The 23,372-nt window shown below is 41.6% G+C and overlaps 1 protein-coding gene across 1 annotated transcript in view; it reads right to left on the bottom strand.

Annotated features, from left to right (window-relative positions):
* Positions 1 to 16,715, bottom strand: part of creb3l2 (cAMP responsive element binding protein 3-like 2) — a 68,371-nt gene extending 51,656 nt beyond the window's left edge. The window contains exon 1 of the mRNA XM_055650361.1: positions 16,535 to 16,715. Within this exon, the coding sequence (XP_055506336.1) occupies positions 16,535 to 16,636 (102 nt within the window). The 5' untranslated portion in view covers positions 16,637 to 16,715. The remainder of the gene's footprint in view (positions 1 to 16,534) is intronic.
* Between the last annotated feature and the right edge of the window lie 6,657 nt (positions 16,716 to 23,372).

Below are 23,372 nucleotides of genomic sequence, written 5' to 3'. Positions count from 1 at the left end.
ACCCTTCTTCATTGTGGAATTACATCTACCAAAGATGTTCCTCGTCTAATACCCACAAATTCAGTAGTTGCAGTCTTCGGTAGTTCCTCAGAATTGCGGACAACTGACTTCTATTCATGTTAGATGGATGAATGGTCATTGTAAGATCTATAGATTCTGCTATATATTGGGCAAAAGGTGTCACGTCATCCCTGTCTTTGTGTTTTAGTCAGTTGGAGCCTGATGTAGTCCATAGATGGCTTTTATAGCCATAGTTGGCCCATAGATGGCTTTTATAGACATGTCCTGGCTGTCAACATGTCAATGACATGCCTGCACTCTTTCTATCCACCATATGTTCTGGAAGACCCATGTTTCCTGCTGGTCCTCTGCCTTTTACAGAGCTGCCAAGTTTTGTCAGAGCATTTCAGTTTTCTAGTACTTGAAAATCAGCATTTTGCTGAGGAGATCAGTATTTTTATGCGGTGCCATTTTGCTGAATTTCTTTAAATTTTTATGTGCAGTCATACCCATGCAAGAGTACAAGAATGCATAACTTTGCTACCAATTGACATGTCTTCCACGCACCTTACTTGACAGTGCATTAATTGCCATCTCTTTGTATACTGCTGTTTGAACGGCTGCTTCCTACTTTTAGCACCAGATGATGATGATGATGATGCCAATGCCATTTTGGAAGCCTCCCTCTTCCTCCCTCTCTCTCCCTCCCTCTTCCTTTCTCTCCCGCCTACCCTCCCTCTTTTTTCCTCCCTCCCATTCCCTTTCTCCCTCCACTCTCCATCCTCTCCCACTCTCCATCCTCTCCCACTCTCCATCCTCTCCCTCTCCCCCTTGAGCCCACCCACCGTTTTGTAAAATCAGGGCCAATCCCAATGTAACTGCAATTCCATTGGTAACCTTTCACCACTAGGCTTATCCAGAATTCTACCACTGCCTGAAAAATAATCAAAGGCTCAACTACCACTGAGAAAGAGAATTCCAAAGACTCATTGTTATATGAGAATTTTCCTGTGGCCATAGCACTATGTGTAAAGCCCATAGCGCTATGTTTAAAGCCCATAGAGCTCCAGCTGGTAGCGCTATTTTTAGAACCTATAGCGTTGTAGCCGACAGCTCTTCGTTTAAATTCCCACACGTTAAACTGACAGCGCTCTGTTTAAACCTGGAGCGGGACAGGCAGTGGCTCTGGAGAGGAGTTGGTGACGTTTCTGGTCAAGACCCTTCTTCAGACTGAACTGAACTCCGTATTTAAAATCCGTATTTAACACCACAAAACCGTACATCCGTATTCTAATCGTATTACTGTACAAAATACGGAAAATCCGCTTTTAGTGCATCCAGAAAGAGCAGTTTTAAGGGACCTCCCAAGGGAATTCACCTCCATCATCATGACTAGGGTCTAAATCCCACCACAGACAGATGTTCCTTTTGCACAAGAGCTGCACAGCATCTATTCATTACCGTGCTTACAAACCCGTTGTGTGCTGCAACTTAATTGTTATTTTCAGTATATATGAATTAAACACTCATGACCCTTGTGATAACCTGCTGTATGACAGGCAGCAGGAAGGTCCCTCTATTTACAGCAGTCAAACAGATTTCTTTAAGTGATCTAGGCATCTCAAAGCAGTTTCAATCCAACCGATGCATCACAGCTATGCCAACCCCATATACGGAATATCTATAAAAAAGCACTTTAAAAGGGACACTGAAAAAAAAAAAAAAACTTTCATTATAGAACCAGTAGCTTTTCTCTATTAACAGGCAAGTGACACTTCCACTATCACGGACCCAACTCGGATAAGCTCATCCAAACTAGACAAGAACATTTGGGATCAGCCAAACTAAGATTACACATCACAGGATGATCTGGAACATCCGCATTTTAAGAAGAAAGAATGGTATACAAAATATTTACAGAGCAAATTATTTACTTTTAAATCAGTTTGCCAGACAGAGTGTGAGCTGGGCAAGAGTCAAGAGTGTTTTATTGTCATATGTCCCAGATAGGACAATTAAATTCTTGCTTGCTGCAGCACAACAGAATATGCAAATAGTACATAACGGGAGAAAGAAAAAAAGTTCAGTGTGTGTAAACACATGCACACATACTCAATCTCAATAAATAACAAATATAGTGCAATAATAATGATAGTCTGTTGCAGTTCAGAGCTTATTTGTTGTCGTGTTTAATAGCGTGATGGCTGTAGATATGTTGAGGCTGTAGTAAACCAAATATGTTGGTAAGAAAGCTAATCCCAAACATGTCTTTACCCTCAGTTAGCTATGAGAAATAGGAATGCTCAAATATTTGGAGATGCTCCATCAATGAGTCTAGAAATTAGACATTTAACTTGAAATTCAAGCATGAACAATTTTCCTGGGTTAGAATCTATTGGAAATCTGACCTAGGCACTTCCACACACATTAATCTCAGTGCAAATTAAATTTATAAATTGTACATCAATGGCATAATTTGCAGCCACTGTTTCCATGACTACCAAAATAATTTGGCACATTATGATGCAACCCAATGCCATAATTTATGCGACAAAAAACAAAAGACAAATCCTTTGTGAATTAGCAAAAGACCACAAATTAAATGGCCCTTGTGAAATTAATGTCAAAATCACAAGATTTGCCCAACTCATTGTCCGGTGTTCAGGATATGTGCAGAGGCATTACTGGGTTCCTTCGATGATAACAGAATTATGCATCCCATGAAAGATATTGCAATACCCACCGGGCAGATCAGATCAATTCATGCATGGGATAACTTGTAGTATTGGATGTGGGAGCAAGAATTTTACCCTGCAATTGCTTTGTAGCTTTTGTCGAGCAAAGAGAAGGAAAAGGCATTGCAATTGTAAGCACCTCATAAGGCTTCCAATGGAAACCACACAATTCCAGTTTTAACAGAAATCAATGGGCAAAGTCACACAGTAAGTTGGCAAAGAGACACAAGTGATCCTTATTATTTTTTTAGCCCAAGATCATACATTTTTTAGGGTAATATTTATGGGCATTAAAACCCATATGTAGACTCTACTATTCAAAGTCTAAACTGAATAAGATCTTTCCAAATATATCTCCTATTTGTGACAAATGTCTCCTTCAAGAAGCAACTATAACACATTCCTTCGCCTCTTGCATAAAATTATTGAAATTCTCTCAAAAACATTAAAAACAAAATTGGATCCCGACACAGAACTGATTATTCTAGGAACGTCAGAAGCCTGCTCTGAGCTATCAAGATTTCAAAGACGCATAGTCCGATAACGGCGAAAAAACGAATACTCAAATTTTGGAAACATACATCTGCCCCTACTCTTAAAATGTGGATTACAAACATGTCTGAGACGCTACATCTTGAAAATATTAGCTCGTCTTAACAGAAAAATCAGAGCATTTTTCGAAGACATGGACACCATTCATTGATTTATTACAAGGATAGTATGGTGTAACACAATTTGGGAGTTAAATCTAATTACGGGTTGGGTGATGGGTGGGGAGGGATGCGAGGCAGGTATATCATCACCTTTTGTTTTTCTTTCTGTTTTTGTCTTTTTATTTCTCCAAGTCTTTCTTATTTCTTTAACTCACTCTTTGGCTACACCAATTTGGTAGTCTAGGAGTTCTATCCTTGCACATCCACTTTTTCTCTCTTGTTTTTTCTATCTTCTTTTTGCTTAACTGTAGCTAAAAATTTTAAAAACTGCTTCTAATAAATTAAAAAAATTAAAAACCAAAAAAAACATGTAGCACATTTGTGGCACTGAATAAAGGTCAAGTCCAATTTATTGGCAGTTAACTAACAAAGTTTTAATTAACAGTGCTTTGTCTTTGCAAGAAATTGTGATTTGAAAAGGTATTTGTATTGTTTTGTTAGGAATTAGGGTTAGGGAAGATTGACTGGCCAACATTCGACATAAATGATAGGCAGGTCACTTGGGTTCAGTTGATGGCAAAAAAAAAACCACAAAGCATCCAGTCTTCTCACAGGAAATAGTTTAAAACTGAGCCAGAACCTAGTTATTTCACAAGTTATAGGAGTAGAATTAGGCCATTCAGCCAATCGAGTCTACAACGCCATTTAATCATGGCGGATCACCGCCTCTTAACCCCATTTTCCTGCTTTATCATCATATCCCTCGTCACCCATTTTAATCAAGAATTTGTCTATCTCTACCTTAAAAATATCCACTGACTTAGCCTCCATATCCCACTGTGGCAATGAGTTCCACGGATTAACTACCCTCTGACTAAAGAAGTTCCTCCTCACCTCCTTTCTAAAAGAGCGCCTTTTAATTCTGAGGCTAGTGGAAACATCCTTTCCACATCCACTCTCTTGCCTTTCATCATTCTGTAAGTTTCAATTAGATCCCCTCTCAACCTCAACTCCAGTGAGTAGAGACCCAATGCTGTCAAACACTTATCATTTGCTAACCACGTACTGAATAATATTGCCTACTGACTAAACAATTATTCTTGTTTACAATTCCCTTCATGGCAATACCCTCCAACTGTAATCTCCTCAAGTCTCACCTCTGCTCCAACATTTTTGGACTTACGGTAACTTTCTTGGCTTAATGCTTCGGAATTTCCATTCCAATCTCACTTCCATTTCTTCTCTTTCACGATGCAACTTAAAACCTCTTTTTGACATAATCTTTTGGTCATATATCATAATATGTAAACTGGTGTGGTGGCAATTAGTTTTAAATACGTGATATTATTTTTAGAAGTGTTGGAATAAAAATATATTGTTACTGTTATCAGAAGAATGTTTTAAATAATATGGTACTAAAATATGTGTATGTATGACTGTTGAAAGGGGGCAGTGTTGGGTGGTTGTTTGACAGTGCTGAACTTAACATTTTAGCCACCAGATTTCTAGGAGATGCAAAGATTAAAACACCAGAGGAAAAAAAAACCTTCATTGCAGTTTAAAGCGGCAGTTCCATATGCTGAAAACTTGCCCAAAGTCTAGATTTATCCACAAATGGAAATATTCGCTGATTCCTCTGAACTTCCACAAGCTCAGTTGTTTTTCAATGGACAACTTTTCATCACCAATCTCAAATCCAACCACACAAATCGTCTGTAAACTGAAAATTTGCAAATTATGTAACCTCCTCATTCCTAACTTTGTATTGTTGGCTAATTTGGATAGTTAGTTCATCATCCAAGTCATTAATATAAATTGTTAATAGGGAGGCCCCAGCACTGATCCCTGTGACACCCAATTTCTTACAGCTCAAAGTGAAAATTACATTATTCATGTAATTGGCACATTATTCAAGAACTCCAATTATACATGGTAAAGATGATTTCCCTCTCATAAAACATGGAGATTCTGATAAATTGTTTTATGTTTCTAAATATCCTGCTACTATTTCCTTAATAATAGAACCTATCATTTCCCTCAAAATATTGTTATTTTGCATTTCTGCTGCTCTTTGCTGTTCCTTCCTCTCCCGACTATAGAGAAGAAATTTGTGGTTTTCTAGGGCTCTCACTTAACATTTTTCCCTGTTGCTAGCCGGGCAACCTCGGCAGCTTTTAGGTGGTCATTTAAGACAGCTTGCGATAATGTGCTCGGACGAAGTGCGTAGTTACCAGTCGGAATTATGGTCAATGAAGCATTCACATATTATTTCTGCTTCAAATAAAGTCACAAACTAAACATATTCACCAATCAAGACATGATATATACCATAATGACATGCAGCAAAATTACAATACAGCATCTCATCTCTTTTTACACGTTGCAATGAATGGAATTTCTATTATTTATTTCTACTTCCAAACAAAAATGTAGTTGGTTTATTCAGCGTATGATCAGCCTCGGTGAGACCAAGCGTAGGCTTGGTGATTGTTTCGCACAACACCTACACTCAGTTCGCAATAACCAACCTGATCTCCCGGTGGCTCTGCACTTCAACCCCCCCCTCCCATTCCGAATCTGACCTTTCTGTCCTGGGCCTCCTCCATGGCCAGAGTGAGGCCCACCACAAATTGGAGGAACAGCACCTCATATTTCGCTTGGATAGTTTACACCCCAGCGGTATGAACATTGGCTTCTCCAATTTCAGGTAGTCCTTGCTTTTTCCCTCCTTTCCCTCCCCATCCCAGATGTCCCACAGCCCACTGTCTCTGCCTCTTCCTTTCTTCTTTCCTCCCCCCCACCCCCCCACCCCCCCCCGATATCAGACTGAAGAAGGATCTCGACCCGAAACGTCACCCATTTCCTTCGCTCCATAGATGCTGCCTCATCCGCTGAGTTTCTCCAGCATTTTTGTCCACACAAGTTCTGTTATCCCACTTTCCTCACCCACTCCCTACACATTTGCAGCAATTTTAGAGACAAGTTAACCTCCAAAGCCAATGTGTCTTTTGGATGTGGGAGGAAACCCACACGCTTGCAGGGAGAATGTGTACATTCAACACAGATAGTGCCAGAGGATAGGATCGAACACAGATCTCTGGCGTGTGAGGCAGCAAGTCCACCAGTGGCCACTGTATTTTATTTTCCAACACACACAAAAAAAATTATACGTTGATAACTTTGGTTACTAAAAAAAAGAAACAATCCATTTTCAGTTTTAAATCTAAGTGACGCTATGTCCCCCTTTACAGCTACTGCATGCTTCAATTACGTTCAAGACTATGGAGCAGTACATTGGCCATAAAGTTGCTGCCTAAAAGTGCCAGAGATCAGGAATTAATCCTGAATATGGGTGCTGTCTGTATGGAGTTTGCTCCTTTTTCCTTTGATCGCATGGGTTTTCTCAGGGTGCTCTTGTTTCCTTCCACATTCCAAAGGTGTGCAGGAACCTTTTTCAGACCCAACCCAAAACATAATATTTTCCCTTTGTCCAGAGATTCTGTCTGACCTGTTGAGTTACTCCAACTTTTGTGTCTATCTTCAGTTTAAACCAGCATCTGCAGTTCCTTCCTACACACACAATACTATAAGATGTATGTGTGTGTGTGTGTGTGTGTGTGTGTGTGTGTGTGTGTCTGTGTGTGTGTGTATATATATTATACACACACACACATATTTATAGTTACATATTCATATATAAATATACACTGTTTTGTTTTCTCGTTTATAACATTGTTTACAGAGCACTATGTTTACATATTTTGTTGTGCTGCTGCAAATAAGGATTTCATTGTTCTAACAGGGACGTGAGAGAATAAAACACTGTCGACTCGTATCGCTAATGTGTGGGATAGAAGTAGTGTACGGGTGATATGTGGTCGGCGTGGGCTTGGTGGGCCGAAGGGCCTGTTTCCACACTGTATCTTTAAATTAAACTCAAAACATTACAACCAGAGGGAGCCTAAAGAAGGGTCTCTACCCAAAATGTCACCCAATTTCTTCTATCCAGAGTTGCTGGATGCTCCATGGAGTTACCCCGCACAATTAAAGCATGGAATAGTCTTCACCCTACCATAGTTACCCAACCAGACGCAACTAAATTTAAGGTAGCTCTTTCCCCCCCCCCCCCCAAGAACCCTTTTTTGCTTGTCCAAGTCAAGAGTCAAGAGAGTTTTATTGTCAAGTGTCCCAGATAGGGCAATGAAATTCTTGCTTGCTGCAGCACAACAGAATATGTAAACATAATACAGAACAGTAGATAAAAGTTCAGTGTGTCTATACACCATAGAGCATATATACACACAATAAATAAACAGATAAAGTGCAATAGGCTGTTATTTTTCAGAGTTTGGTGGCAGTGGGTCCATTACAGTTTAAATTCCATGTGGGATATTTTTGGAAGACCAGCAAATCAAGAAGCAAGAGTTACTCCAGAAAGTTACTCCAGCTCCGAGGAGTGATTCTGCGTTGGTTTTCAGCGGTCACGGCGAGGCGGCGACTAGACCTCCCACAATGCAAAGGGAGAGAGAGAAAGTGCCCGACGCCCACCAGTTGCCATGGCAGTGCGCGTGTACAGGGCGGCAGATACGCACAACCACGGCCAATGATGTGCTGGGCGTGGTGGTGCGCATGTGAAGTGGGTGGATGTGCAGGCCATGACAGTGCGCTGGCCGGCGGATGAGGACCGGGCGGAGGGCAGAGAGCGAGAGCGCGCGCGAGACTTTCATATGAAAGTCCTGACATCCCAAGAATCAGTCTGGTGAACCTTCGCTGCACTCCCTCTATGGCAATAATGTCCTTCCTCAGATTTGGAGACCAAAACTGTACGCAATACTCCAGGTGTGGTCTCACCAAGACCCTGTACAACTGCAGTAGAACCTCCCTGCTCCTATACTCAAATCCTTTTGCTATGAATGCTAACATACCATTCGATTTCTTCACTGCCTGTTGCACCTCATGCCTACTTTAAATGACTGGTATACCATGACACCCAGGTCTCGTTGCATCTCCTAATCGGTCACCATTTAGATAATTGTCTGCTTTCCTGTTTTTGCCACCAAAGTGGATAACCCCTCATTTATCCACATTATACTGCATCTGCCATGCATTTGCCCACTGCCATTGGCACCCAGGCAACCGTTAATTTCAAGCCCTGTTTTCACAACCAAGCCCAGCAGCTATTTTCGTCTTAAATAAAAGGATACAAAATAGTTGACCTTGACTTTCTTCTCTGATAGTAATCATGACTTATTTTCTCTTCCTTTTAGAGATTTTTAACTATTTCTGGGATGCTCTTACAGTCCAACATGATACGATTGTCCATCCATAATATTTTATCATCTAAATACAACAATTTCACACCTAAAACACATAATAAGCTGGTTATTGGACTAGATCGTGCTTGTTACGATCTGTCGCTCTCACTCCACAGTATCACCGGCTGAAGAGTGGAACAATCAGGATCATTGTAACTTGTAACATTATTAACAAAAGAGAGTCTGTGTACAATCTGAAGCCTTCTATGCCATGGTGATGAATGCTTCCTGTGCACCACCTAAAATACTTGTGTTAGAATAACATGTTTTAAAGCTACAGGCACTTCACTAAATAATGGAAAAACCTAAAGGATGGGGAGCTTAAATAATCATTGACTATGATAATAATAATAAATTTTATTTATGGGCGCCTTTCAAGACTCTCAAGGACACCTTACAAAATTTAGTAAACAGAATACAAAACATGTAAGCGGAATGAAACAAAACAAAAAATAACGACAAAAAATAAAAAATAGTAAAGACATCAACAATACACAATTCAAAGACACAATTCAAAGATGTTTGATGCATCATAGCATCAAACATCTTGACAGGTGATGCTGCTGCAAGCAGGATTTTTCATGCACCTGCACCATACTCGTGCATATGACTTGACAGGTCCATAATAAAGAAACATTCAATACTACTAACCAACTACAAACGCTCCTGACTTATGTCAGGGCTACATCTCGCAGACCCTTGCATAAGTCGGATATTACGCGAGTCAGAAATGGAACTGCTACTGTGCGCACGTAAATTTACTATTCGATACGGAGGCCCTGGGGGAGCTCAGAGGCAGAGACAACGTGGGTGTCAGTGGGTTTAGAGAATTGCTTATGCAAGTGCGATTTTGCCCAAGTTGCATTCTACATGTCGGGGAGTGCCTCTATTTGGCTTCTCTATCGTTATTCATATATGCTATTTCCTTTTGAACCTATGAATGCTTCTAATTTGAAATTTGTTAGTGACTGGAAACTCAGTACCCATTTGACCATGGCAACCACACAAAATCTTACCACTGCAGCAACTGCGGAAAACTAATGCTGATTTGCTGTTAATTACATGAAAAGGCAATATCTTGTTAGATTGAAAATTGGCTGGGTAATTTAGTTACCGCTAATATATGTGAGCACCAAAAGCAAACTGCAACCACGCAGCATCTGTGGAGACAAATAGATATTCGACATTTTTGATCTAAACTCTTTATCTGGACTGGTGCAGGTGAAGTATCTCGACCCAAAATGTCAACTGTCCATTTTCCTTCACAGATGCTGTCTGGCTAGAATGTGAAATATGTGACATAAAAAGCGAAGAGAATACAGAGGTTCCTGTACTGATAAAATCAATTTAAGAGGACAGGTTGGGGAACTGGGGGAGGAAAAGTCTGAAAACCCAAATGACAAATAACACTGAACCAGACGAAAGAAATTGGCACAATGCCACCCCGCAGGTAGTTATCATGGAGATCACAAACGTAAAAAGTTATGTACCACCATTGGAGGTTGAGAACGAACAAAATGTTACTCCGTTATAGCAGTTAGCCATTATTGGATCAGTGATTTACTTGTGTTGTTAGTCATCTTAAAAGACAAACCAAAGCACGAGGAATTTGACAATTATTTCACTTAATAAACACGAAGGAGTCAAGTTTCTTGAAATAAATTCATAGGCAATATTATGTGGAAAAATTATCCAAGCTTATTTCGTTGTTCCAACTACTTTTCTAGAACTTTCTGCAAAAAAGCCAGCAGTTCTGTACATTTAGCTCCGTAATGAGGCAGGTGGCTGCCAGACAAGAATTGAAATACCAAACTTCCACGCAGCTGAGCACTGCCAATTCCTCAATAGTACACTAACTCTTCAAATCGTCTGGCAGCAGAGTGTGGATTTTCACAATGCCTGAGCACAATGCCAGAGAGCAGGGAGATTGGTAGGCTTGCTTCGCCTGTGCCACGTTATGACACAAGAATAGAACACCCGTTCACTCGAGTACAGAAGACCACCTCACTACAATGGAGACAGGCACAAATAAAGTAATGTGGCATCTGTTTTAATCAAGCCAATACAAATGTATTTTTTCACATTGCTTCATTATTTATGGCTATCATTGAACGAGATGCAATCTGCGAATTTGCTGTATAAAATATCCGTGAAGCCTGAATTGTACTCAATAAAATTAAACAAATGCATAATAGTGCATATGCTCGAAATTAGATGAACATTAGATGATTGCCAAAATTCAGCAAATAACCAAAAATGTTACGGGACAGAGAGAAACAGTTGGCATTTGATGTGGATGACTTCACATAAGAAATCACCTTTTATCGGGTTTTAACAATAACCGATGCGCAACCAACATGCTTATTATTTTGCCGCAGTCCTGATTATCAGTAATACTTTGACTTCTGCCCTGTAGACCTAAATATCTCGTTAAATTGTATATGTGCACATACAAGCATGTGTTCTGATTTATGATTGGTGGTTAAAAAGCTTTTTTAAAATGGCGCAACAATTAGTCATCAAATAAAAATTCCAACAACAAATCCAAATTCCAATTCATTCGACTAATAAAGTTAAAGTTTAAGAACACCAAACAGACAGCTGTTATGCAATTATAATCTAACTCACCAAAGGGCATACTGCCATGGCCCATTCCTCTATTTTAAATATAGTTCTCTTCAACAATGAACGAATGGAGAAGTAAATTTGGCAGAAAGTCCCAGCTTCAAGGTTCCCACACCAAATACACTAATTTCAGAATGGAGTACTGATCAACTGGTCCTCGCTAGTGCTCCATATTTTTCTTTACAGGGACATCCATTTGTTAACACATGTTCTTCTTAGTTCACCGATTACTGCTGATTCCAATAGAGAAAACCAAAAAATCAGCACTGTGTGAAGGAACAGAGAATGCTTGATAACAGCAGCTGTACTTCTGGACTATTGTGCATGTACATGTTTGGCAGAGTCCTCCATTATAGCAAAGAGCACGATCAATTTTTTCACCACAAATTACGTGGCTTCACATCACAACATCTTGAAACTTGACATTGGTTCTTAGTGAATAAAGATACATAAAAGCAATACTGTCTTATGAAGAAAAACTGGATAGACTTGGTTTATACTCGCTAGAATTTAGGAGATTGAGAGGGGATCTTATAGAAACTTACAAAATTCTTAGGGGGTTGGACAGGCTAGATGCAGGAAGATTGTTCCCTATGTTGGGGAAGTCCAGGACAAGGGGTCACAGCTTAAGGATAAGGGGGAAATCCTTTAAAACTGAGATGAGAAGAACTTTTTTCACACAGAGAGTGGTGAATCTCTGAAACTCTCTGCCACAGAGGGTAGTTGAGGTCAGTTGATTGGCTATATTTAAGAGGGAGTTAGATGTGGCCCTTGTGGCTAAGGGGATCAGATTCAGATTCAATTTTAATTGTCATTGAGGGTACAGAGACAGAAATGCATTTAGCATCTCCCTTGAAGGCGACATAGCAAAACGGAATTAAAAAAAAAAAAAAAAGTAAGTGTCCGGGGGGGGGGGTGATGGCAGAGAGGTACGTTGTTAGTATGGAGCCGCCGGAAAGAAGCTGTTCCTCGACCTGCTGGTCAGAGATCAGAGGGTATGGAGAGAAGGCAGGTACAGGATACTGAGTTGGATGATCAGCCATGATCATATTGAATGGCGGTGCAGGCTTGAAGGGCCGAATGGCCTACTCCTGCACCTAATTTCTATGTTTCTATGTTTCTAATACCAACATATACAGTTTCTCAGTCATATGTCAACAAGAATAGTTATTTTGCTCTACACGCATATTTATTAACCTATTTTGTAAAGAAAGGGAAGATGTAAAACTACATCAAGAAAAGAACCACATATTAAATTGTTCCCATTTGTTATAAGGTAACATTATATTGAATTCAAAAGCATTTCAACAGCTTCAAAATTGACCTAAAATTGGATTCACAACATGGAAGTGAGCATTCTTGTATACACTTCACATTGACTCCCACCTTAGGCAGTGGTTATAATGGTTCCAAAGTAATATATAATCAAAAGTACACTATAAACATTGGTGTTGCTATAGTGGAGGAAATCTGGCAACTAAGTCTGACATGGCAATGAGATGAGATAATCATGAAGACAGCTGTGATAATTATTTCCCAGGGATCCACAGAAAACTCCCCGCTCTTAACAAAAAAAGTACCTTGGAATCCTCGACTTCCACTGAGAAAACAGATAAGCCTCACTTTAAAATCTCACCCAAAAATTCAGTATCGTTAAAAGTCCGGCATTTCATCAGCAGAAGATTATGGGTTAGACAAGAGTGTGCGATTTTGAATTGTTACCCGAGCCATGTGCGAAAATGGGTTATGAGCCAAAGTGCAAATAAGTTTAGAGAAATTAATACATGGCTCAGTCTGGTGTGGTAAAGCGAGTTCCAATGCATTGGCACCAGAATTAGGGCAAGGGGATACGAGCTCTCATGATCTCATATTTTAAAGAGCTGCATAACTGCAGGACTAGTTAAAACTAAATAGTATGAGCAAGTGAGCAAATCTTGGAAGATAAAAAAAAACTTAAACTGGAGACAAAGCTGAATGTATTAATGTGACAGGAATGGATAGGTATTATAGAGTAAGAAAAAAATATCAGATACGGCTATAGAGAGTTATACACAATAGGCAATAGGTGCAGGAGTAGGTCATTCAGCCCTTCGAGCCAGCACCACCATTCATTTTGATCATGGCTGATCATCCACAATCAGTACCCCTTTCCTGCCTTCTCGCCATATCCCCCCCGACTCCATTTTCCTTAAGTGCTCTATCTAACTCTCTCTTGAAAGCATCCAGAGAATTGGCCTCCACTGCCTTCTGAGGCTGAGAATTCCAGATTCACAACTCTCTGGGTGAAAATGTTTATCCTCATCTCCATTCTAAATGGCCTACCACTTATTCTTAAACTGTGGCCCCTGGTTCTGGACTCCCCCAACATCGGGAACATGTTTCCTGCCTCTAGTGCCTCAATCCCTTAATAATTTTACATGTTTCAATAAGATACCCTCTCATCCTTCTAAATTCCAGAGTAATTAAACCCAACTGTTCCATTCTGCCAACATATGACAGTCCCACCATCCCGGGAATTAACCTTTTGAACCTACGCTACACTCCCTCAATAGCAAGAATGTCCTTCCTCAAATCTGGAGACCAAAACTGCACACAATACTCTAGGTGTGGTCTCACTAGGGTCCTGTACAACTGCAGAAGGACCTCTTTGGTCCTATACTCAACTCCCCTTGTTATGAAGGCCAACATGCTATTAGCTTTCTTCACTGCCTGCTGTGCCTGCATGCTTACTTTCAGTGACTGATGTACAAGGACCCCCAGATCTCGTTGTACTTCCCCTTTTCCCAACTTGACACCATTCAGATAATAATCTGTCTTCCTGTTTTCTCAGAGGAATGTAATAACATGCTATAGATGCTCTGAACAATCATGGTTTAAATTATATAAAAATGCATACCTGGAAAGTAATTTGCTCAGCAATATTTTGTATATTCAAAATATTGGATAAAATAGAAGATGGATATTTTTGTACAATGTATACATTGTAGTGTATTGGAATTAAAATGTCCTCAATTGTTATAGAGTACACAAGTAGTAAGGTAGACACATAACGCTGGAGAGCATGTCTGGAGAGGAATGGGTGACGTTTCGGGTCGTCACCCATATCGTCTGTCCAGACATGCTGCCTGTCCCCTTGAGTTACTTCAGCATTTTGTGTCTATCTTCGATTTAAACCAGCGTCTGCAGTTCTTCCCTACACACAAGTAGTAAGGTTGTGTGTTAGTTAGCACAGCATTTCAAGATTACATCTGGAGTAATTTTGTAATCTCCTTACTCAAGGATTGGGAGGGCTGTCCAATGAGGAATAGTTTGACAGACTAAGTTTATATCCACTGGATTTCAGAAGAGTGAGAGAGGATTTGATGGAAACATGCAAGACCCCAATGAGTCTTGAGGAGATGGATGTGGAGATTACTAGCATTCACAGTCATCAGATGAAATCTTATAGTGAAGGCCATTGATATGCCACTACATATTGTTCTGCACTCTGACCAGAGTCCAAGAAGTTTCAATTAATTAACAAAGATAGATCACATCAGGTCCATGCCAGCTACCCACAGAACATTCCCATTATTTAAAAGGCATTTGCACAGGTACCTGGAAAGGAAAGGTTTAGAGGGATATGGGCCAAACACTAGGCAAATTGAACTAGCTTAGAGGGGGCATCTTGGTCAGCATGGACGAGTTGGGCTGAAGGCCCCGTTTTCATGCTGTGTGCCTCTATGGGGACTTTTCCTCTTGTGGGAAAATCAAGAGCCACTGTTTAAAAAGGTTGTCACCCATTTCAAACAAAGATGAGGCAAAGCTTTTTCTCTCAAGCAGTCATGAATCTTTGTAACTCTGATTCTATCTCCCTTTGGGGAAGAGGGCTTTGGACCGTTATAATAAGGCAGAGATAATGTTTCTTCATATGCATGGGGAGGACTGCTGACTGACATGGGTGAACATGCACAGTTGACGTAACAGTATGATGATCATCCACGATCTTACCAAATGACCAAGCAGGATTACGGATTGGGCATCTAATGGTCTACACTCGCTCCTAAATGTTTATGCCTTTGGGCAAGTATAGCTTAAGATTTATTCTATTGAATCCTGGGATGAAAGGGATTGTCCTGTGATGGGTAATTGAGTAAGAATGGTCTATGTTTCAAGACTTTAATGTCAGTCTGGATTTTGTGCTCACGACTCCCAAGTGATACTGGAAAGCACATTCACTGCTCAAGAACGGATTACTTCTCTTATTCTTCCATTCAAATTTCTTTAAAATCTATCTACGGTATTGCCCTCTAATACATATGATGAACAAATAATGACTAATTTGCTAAGAGGATTTTAAACAATCCAGATGATAGACATATCCCAGCTAAGTTTTAGAAACTGCTGATGCTGGATTACAAAGAAGTGCTGGAGCAACTTCAGAGGAAGACAGCACCTCTGTGGAACATGGATAGGCGACGTTTCGGGTCGGGACCTTTCTCATCCATGTAAAGTCCCGACCCGAAATATTACCAACCAACATACTCCACAGATGTTACCCGAGCCGCTGTTACTCCAAAACATTGTGTCTTTTGCCAGCTACATCTTCTTTCATTACGCAAATATAATGAAAAATACCACGCAATAATTTTCAGCACGACAAACAAAATAACATCGTCGTTTATGCATAGAAGGCAACTAAGAACGTAAATGGCATGATGGCAAAGTGACTGGGATACAGAAATAAGAATCCCTTGCTGACATTGTGTAGGATTTTGTTAACACAGGAAAACTTGTTTGTAAAACTTGGGGCTGAAGCACTCGAGTGTACATGTCTTCCGTAACTTCAAGTCACCCGGCCAGACATCGGTCTGGATTCTGAGCAGAAGCTCAGACAGCAACCTCTGGTTCCAAGGACTCCACAGCAAATCCATACCAAGAGGCAAGTCAACATCCTCCTTCACAGATGGTGCATGTAGAACTATTCCTTAACACAAGCACCAGGAAGGGGCGGAGAAACAAACTTCGGATCTGATTGATCGATTTGTTTTAAATAAAACGCTTCAAGACCGTCGTGTGTCGGAAGAAACCGCAGATGCTGGCTCACACTGAAGATAGACACAAAATGCTGGCGTAACTCGGAGCCGCTCTCCAAGCTGAGCCAAGCCGCAGTCTTGACTTAACTTGGCTTAACAAAGGTTTAACCCGGGCCCTACTCGGATCCTACCGTCGCATAAAAAACCTCGCAGTTTCCAGCTGATAGATTCAGCTCACTGAGCTTGGTGTCCCACTGAAGGGGGTCCATGTTCTCGCTGTCCATCGCCTCCATCGCCGCCGTCCCTCACTCACTTTCTTCACTCCGTGTTTTGCCCGCAGCGGCCGGAAGCGCGTCGCCAGACCTGACGGGCAGACGCCCCGGCCAATCGGACGCCGGCGAGGCTTGAACCCCCTCGCTTGCCATGGGCCAATCACGTTGAGACACTTCGCCTTGCGGTGAAGTCCCGCCTCCTAACGGTTGCTCGCCCCCAGGCCCCGCCCCCTTTCAAGCGATGCCGCGCGCGGGCGGCGAGCACGAGCAGTTGGACGGGCGAGAACGCGCATTGTCATTCCAATGACGCGCGACCCCGCGCATTGACTGGAGGAACAGCTCCTCTTATTTCGTTTGGCCAGCTTACAACCTAGCGGTATGTCTCGACTCGAAACGTCACTTTTTCCTTTTCTCCAGACCCGCTGAGTTAATCTAGCATTTTGTATCTATCTTCGGTATGAATATTGACTTACCTAACTTCAAGAAAACCCTAGTTTTGCCTCTTTTTCTCTCACTTTCTCTCTCTGTGTCCCTCCCCCACCCTAGTTCTCTGATTGGCTTCACTGTCATCCTGATAAATTCTACTGATTGTATACCTCGTTGTCAGCTTCCCCTCAGCCAACAATGAATCATTTTAGATACATAGATACATAGCTTTAAATACATAGGCAATAGGTGCAGGAGTAGGCTATTCGGCTCTTCGAGCCAGCACAGCCATTCAATCATGTGATCATTCATGGCTGATCATCCACAATCAGTACCCCGTTTCTGCCTTCTCCCCATATCCCTTGATTCCGCTCTCCTTAAGAGCTCTATCTAACTCTCTTTTGAATACATCCGGTGAATCGGCCTCCACTGCCTTCTGAGGCAGAGAATTCCACAAATTCACGATCCTCTGTGTGAAAAAGTTTTTCCTCATCTCAGTTCTAAATGGCCTGCCCCTTATTCTTAAACTGTGACCCCTGGTTCTGCACTTCCCCAACATCGGGAACATGTTTCCTGCATCCAGCGTGTCCAATCCCTTAATAATTTTATATGTTTCTATAAGATCTTTCTAATTTCCAGTGAATACAAGCTTAGTCTCTCCATTCTTTCATCATACACCATCCCAGGAATGAACCTCGTGAACCTACGCTGCACTTCCTCAATAGCAAGAATGTCCTTCTTCAAATTAGAAGACAAAAACTGCGCACAATACTCCAGGTGTGGTCTCACCAGGGCCCTGTGCAACTGCAGAAGGACCTCTTTGCTCCTATACTCTTTTTCTTGCATATGGCGTGCACAGCCTAAAGTTGTAGAACAACTTGTTCTATTTGATCTTATTTGATTGTGCACGCCAGGTTGATTTCATTCGTTGAAACAGGGTGGACCATGTGAAGGTTGCAATCTCCCACCCCCTCCTATACTCAACTCCTCTTGTTATGAAGGCCAGCATTAACATTCCTCACTGCCTGCTGTACCTGCAAGCTTACTGCCAGTGACTGATGTACAAGGACACCCAGGTCTCATTGTCCTTCCCCTTTTCCTAACCTGACATGGAAGATAGACACAAAATGCTGGCGTAACTCGGAGCCACTCTTCATTCAGATAATAATCTGCCTTCCCATTCTTGTCACCAAAGTGGATAACCTCACATATATCCACATTATACTGCATCTGCCCACTCACCCAACCTGTCCAAATCACCCTGCATCTTCATAGCATCCTCTTCACAGTTCACGCTGCACCCAGCTTTGTGTCAGCTATTTTCGGTTCCTTCCTACACAAAAATGCTTAGCACCGACTAAATTCGCAGGTTAGGTGGACGCCATGGACAATGACTCCTCTGGAAGTAAGCTATGGTGGAAATGAGCTTGAAGATGGAGAGACAAGAATTTGAAGAGGAAAATTGGGGGTGGGAGGGTCTTAAACCATCCTGCACAATCCTCCTTCAACACCCAACTACAATGGACATTGTATCGTTGCATTATGTATTTCAGATGGCACCATTATGGACTATTTACCTACTGTTTTCAAGAGAGAGTTAGATTTGGCTATTAGGGCTAAAGGAATCAAGGGGTATGGGGGAAAAAAGCAGGAACGGGGTACTGATTTTAGATGATCAGCCATGATCATATTTAATGGCGGTGCTGGCTCGAAGAACCGATGGCCTACTCCTGCACCTATTTTTTCTGTTACTAATAATTTATTTTATTATTGACAATAATTTACCTACCTATTTATTTTATTTATCTATTTATTTATTTGGTGTTTTGTTTTGTTAGTGTCGCTGTAGTACTAAAACAACAAATAATTTAGTCTGAAGAAGAGTCTCGATCTGACACGTCACCCATCCATGTTCTCAAGTCAAGTCAAGTCAAGTTTATTTGTCACATACACATACGAGATGTGCAGTGAAATGAAAGTGGCAATGCTCGGGGACTTTTGTGCAAAAGGCAAACAACAAAACAACCAAACAAATTATAAGCACAATCATAACACACATATTCTTTTACATAATAAATAATGGAAGGAAATACGTTCAGTAGAGTTAGTCCCTGGTGAGATAGGCGTTTACAGTCCGAATTGCCTCTGGGAAGAAACTCCTTCTCAACCTCTCCGTTCTCACCGGATGGCAACGGAGGCGTTTGCCTGACAGTAGCAGCTGGAACAGTCCATTGCCGGGGTGGAAGGGGTCTCCCATGATTTTATTTGCTCTGGAGTTGCACCTCCTGTTGTATAGTTCCTGCAGGGGGGCGAGTGAAGTTCCCATAGTGCGTTCGGCCGAACGCACTACTCTCTGCAGAGCCTTCTTGTCCTTGGCAGAGCAATTCCCAAACCAGATGGTAATGTTCCTGGACAAGATGCTTTCCACCGCCGCTGCGTAGAAGCACTGGAGGATCCTCGGAGACACTCTGAATTTCCTTAATTGCCTGAGGTGGTAAAGGCGCTGCCTTGCCTTACTTACGAGTGCTGAGGCGTGTGATGCCCATGTCATATCCTCGGAGATGTGGACTCCCAGATATTTAAAACAGTTCACCCTATCCACAGGATCCCCATTTATCCTCAATGGAGTGTACGTCCTCGGATGATGTGCCCTCCTAAAGTCCATGATCAGCTCCTTCGTTTTTTTGATGTTCAAGTGGAGGCTGTTATCCAGGCACCAGAGTGCTAGATCAGCCACCTCCTCCCGGTAGGCCTTCTCGTCGTTGTCTGAGATGAGGCCCACCACCACAGTGTCATCAGCAAACTTAATTATTGAGTTGGAGCTGAACCTAGCCACACAGTCATGTGTGTACAGGGAGTACAATAGGGGGCTGAGGATACAACCCTGGGGCGATACTGTGCTCAGGGTGAGGGACTTCGATGTATTCCCTCCAGAGATGCTGCCTGACCCGCTGAGTTACTTCAGCACTTTGTGTCGTTTTGTTTAAGAATTTCATTGTCTGGTCCTGGTGCGTACAGCAGTTCAACACTCTTGACTCTTGAGCTGGAGAGATGAGGAAAGGCAGAACTGGAGTGGACCAAGAACAAGAGGGTTGGAGATCAGGGGAAGGTGAAAGTGAGAAGTTGGTATAAGCTTCCTGGGGACAGTAGGTGGATTTGGATAACTCCGGTGAAAACTAAATGCCTTCAAGTGTGCAGTAAACTAATAGCTAACAAATTAAATGGTTGGATGCTCCGACTCATAAATTTAACATAAAATAGAAAATATCAGCAAGTTGGGTAGATGAGCTGGACTGTAAGGCAAACTGCTGGAGGAACTAAGCAGGACAGGTATCATCTACTGAAGGAGAGAAGTATAGTAAAGAGTTAAAAATATTTAAGTGGGAATTGATAGATTTCTAGCTGCCCATTCCTATGCATAACACGTGGAAATATTGGCATAGTTTGAATTTCACAGGCACCAAATCAGGGTTTGGCAACCTTTTCTGCCAAGGGGCCAGGATATATGTCTGTGAGCGGATGGCGGGCCACATCTATCACATGTACACATGGATCCCGCCCCCATCCCACCCCGGATGGCAGGCATCAAATCATATGTTCACATAGATCCCGCCCCCTTCGAGGACGCCACCTACAGCACTGAGCTCAAATATCATACTCACTCGTCCCCGGCCTACTGACAACCCCAATCCCGACAGTGAAGCCCAGACACAGAAGGTACGCGGCCGTGCCGCGGCTTTGCGCAGGATGCGGTACAGTCAAATCACCTTCCAGGTACTGGAGGTAGAAAAAAATGCTGGAGAAACTCACTCCAGCATTTTTTTTCTACCATCGATTTTTCCAGCATCTGCAGTTCTTTCTTAAACATTCCAGGTACCGGAGATGACTGAAGTCTGCGGGCCGGATGATTTCGAGTTACGGGCCGGATTCGGCCCGGGGGCCCTAGGTTGCCGACCCCTGGGCTACATCATTGAAGGAATCTAATTCACCCTCTAGTCAGTGCCAGTTCTATGGAGGAGTAATCTAGTTGGTTCAATTTTGGTGTTTCCAATGTAATGCCGTGCCTCTCCCATCACTCTGCTACTTGTTCACCAGAGAATGGTGAATCTCTGGAATTCTCTGCCACAGAAGGTAGTTGAGGCCAGTTAATTGGCTATATTTAGAGGGAGTTAGATGTGGCCCTTGTGGCTAAAGGTATCAGGGGGTATGGAGAGAAGGCAGGTACAGGATACTGAGTTGGATGATCAGCCATGATCATATTGAATGGCGGTGCAGGCTCGAAGGGCCAAATTGCCTACTCCTGCACCTATTTTCTATGTTTCTATGTTCTCTTTTCAACACTGTTTCTATGTTCTCTTTTCAACACCGTGACTGAATCTGTCCCTACTACACCACAGAATGTTTTAGATTCTAACACTCATTCTTTAACCAAAAGCTTTTCTTGTCATTTTTTTCCTTTACCAACAACCCACATGACAGCTGAAGCATGGAAACATCCGTGCAGGCCAAGATATCTACTGAGCTAATTCCATAAGCCCCTATTTGGCCCTTATCCCGCTAATTTTTGTCCATGTACATGTCCAAATATTTTTTAAGCATTGAAATTGTAACAGCCTTAAAACCGATGCTAGGGATGGGTGAGCGAGGGGGGGAAGAATAGTTGGGTATATCTCCATCTTTTTTTCTTAATTCTCTTCTTTCCTCTCGCACTTCTTTGGTGGCTTAGGGGTCTTTTTTCTTTTTTTAATTTTTCTTCTTTATCTTCATTTTTTCTTTCCTTTTCTCTCTTAGGTAAGAGGTTTTGATTCCTGTATTAATGTTAAAAATGAAGCTGTACGAAAATTGTATAACTGCCATGTCGATTGCTTTATTCTTGTACAATTGCTTCTAATAAAATAAATAAATAAATAAATAAAGAGATTGTAACACCCTCTACAGTTTCTTCCAAAGATCCTAGAGGAGCAAGATAGACCACTCCTTCGAAATCCAATGGACTGGCGTGTAGTACGTGACGGAACGTCACGGCCGCCATTTTTTAATGCGACACGCGACTTCCGGTATGCCGCCCACTGTGATCCAAAGCAAAGATTATAGAGCTCCGCTATAATCTTTGATCCAAAGCAAAGATCCTCGAGTATCTTGTAGCGGGAACAGCCCCCTCCTTTGCGTAGTTTCCCTTGCATTGTATTGCTTTAACACACACTGCACAAAATTAAATTTAACGTATACATATTTTATATATTTATATGAATGCGTGTCTGTGTGTGAGAGGCAAGTTAGAGATAATTAAGTTTATTCTCATGGATCAGAAGCAACTTTGATTTAAATAATCACTATTAATTTATTTGTCTTGTAAGATGATATACATAAACCATAAAGGCAATTATATATATATTATATATAGTATATATATATATATGCATATATATACACATATATATATATATTTATACACACATATATATATACACATACATATATACACATACATACATACGTATACACATACATATGCACACATACAAATACACACATACATATGGATACATTTATATGCATACATACACACATATAAACATATATATACATACATATATATACACACATATACATATACATGCATATATACACATACATGCATATATACACATACATATATATTTATACATATGATTAACATGTAGAGGAACCAACGAGAGAGCAGGCTATTTTAGACTGGGTATTGAGTAATGAGGAAGGGTTAGTTAGCAATCTTGTTGTACGTGCCCCCTTGGGCAAGAGTGACCATAATATGGTTGAGTTCTTCATTAGGTAGGCAGTGACTCGTGGGGTACCGCAAGGCTCAGTGCTGGGACCCCAGCTATTTACAATATATATTAATGATCTGGATGAGGGAATTGAAGAGAATATCTCCAGGTTTGCGGATGACACTAAGCTGGGGGGCAGTGTTAGCTGTGAGGAGGATGCTAGGAGACTGCAAGGTGACTTGGATAGGCTGGGTGAGTGGGCAAATGTTTGGCAGATGCAGTATAATGTGGATAAATGTGAGGTTATCCATTTTGGTGGCAAAAACAGGAAAGCAGACTATTATCTAAATGGCGGCCGACTAGGAAAAGGGGAGATGCAGCGAGACCTGGGTGTCATGGTACACCAGTCATTGAAAGTAGGCATGCAGGTGCAGCAGGCAGTGAAGAAAGCGAACGGTATGTTAGCTTCCATAGCGAAAGGATTTGAGTATAGGAGCAGGGAGGTTCTACTGCAGTTGTACAGTGTCTTGGTGAGACCATACCTGGAGTATTGCGTACAGTTTTTGGTCGCCAAATCTGAGGAA

Source organism: Leucoraja erinacea, chromosome 19 (assembly GCF_028641065.1).
Source record: "Leucoraja erinacea ecotype New England chromosome 19, Leri_hhj_1, whole genome shotgun sequence".
In the NCBI taxonomy this organism is placed as follows: domain Eukaryota; kingdom Metazoa; phylum Chordata; class Chondrichthyes; order Rajiformes; family Rajidae; genus Leucoraja; species Leucoraja erinaceus.
The sequence above is the reverse complement of the archived record's forward strand: the minus strand, read 5'-3'. Positions and strand labels throughout refer to the sequence as shown.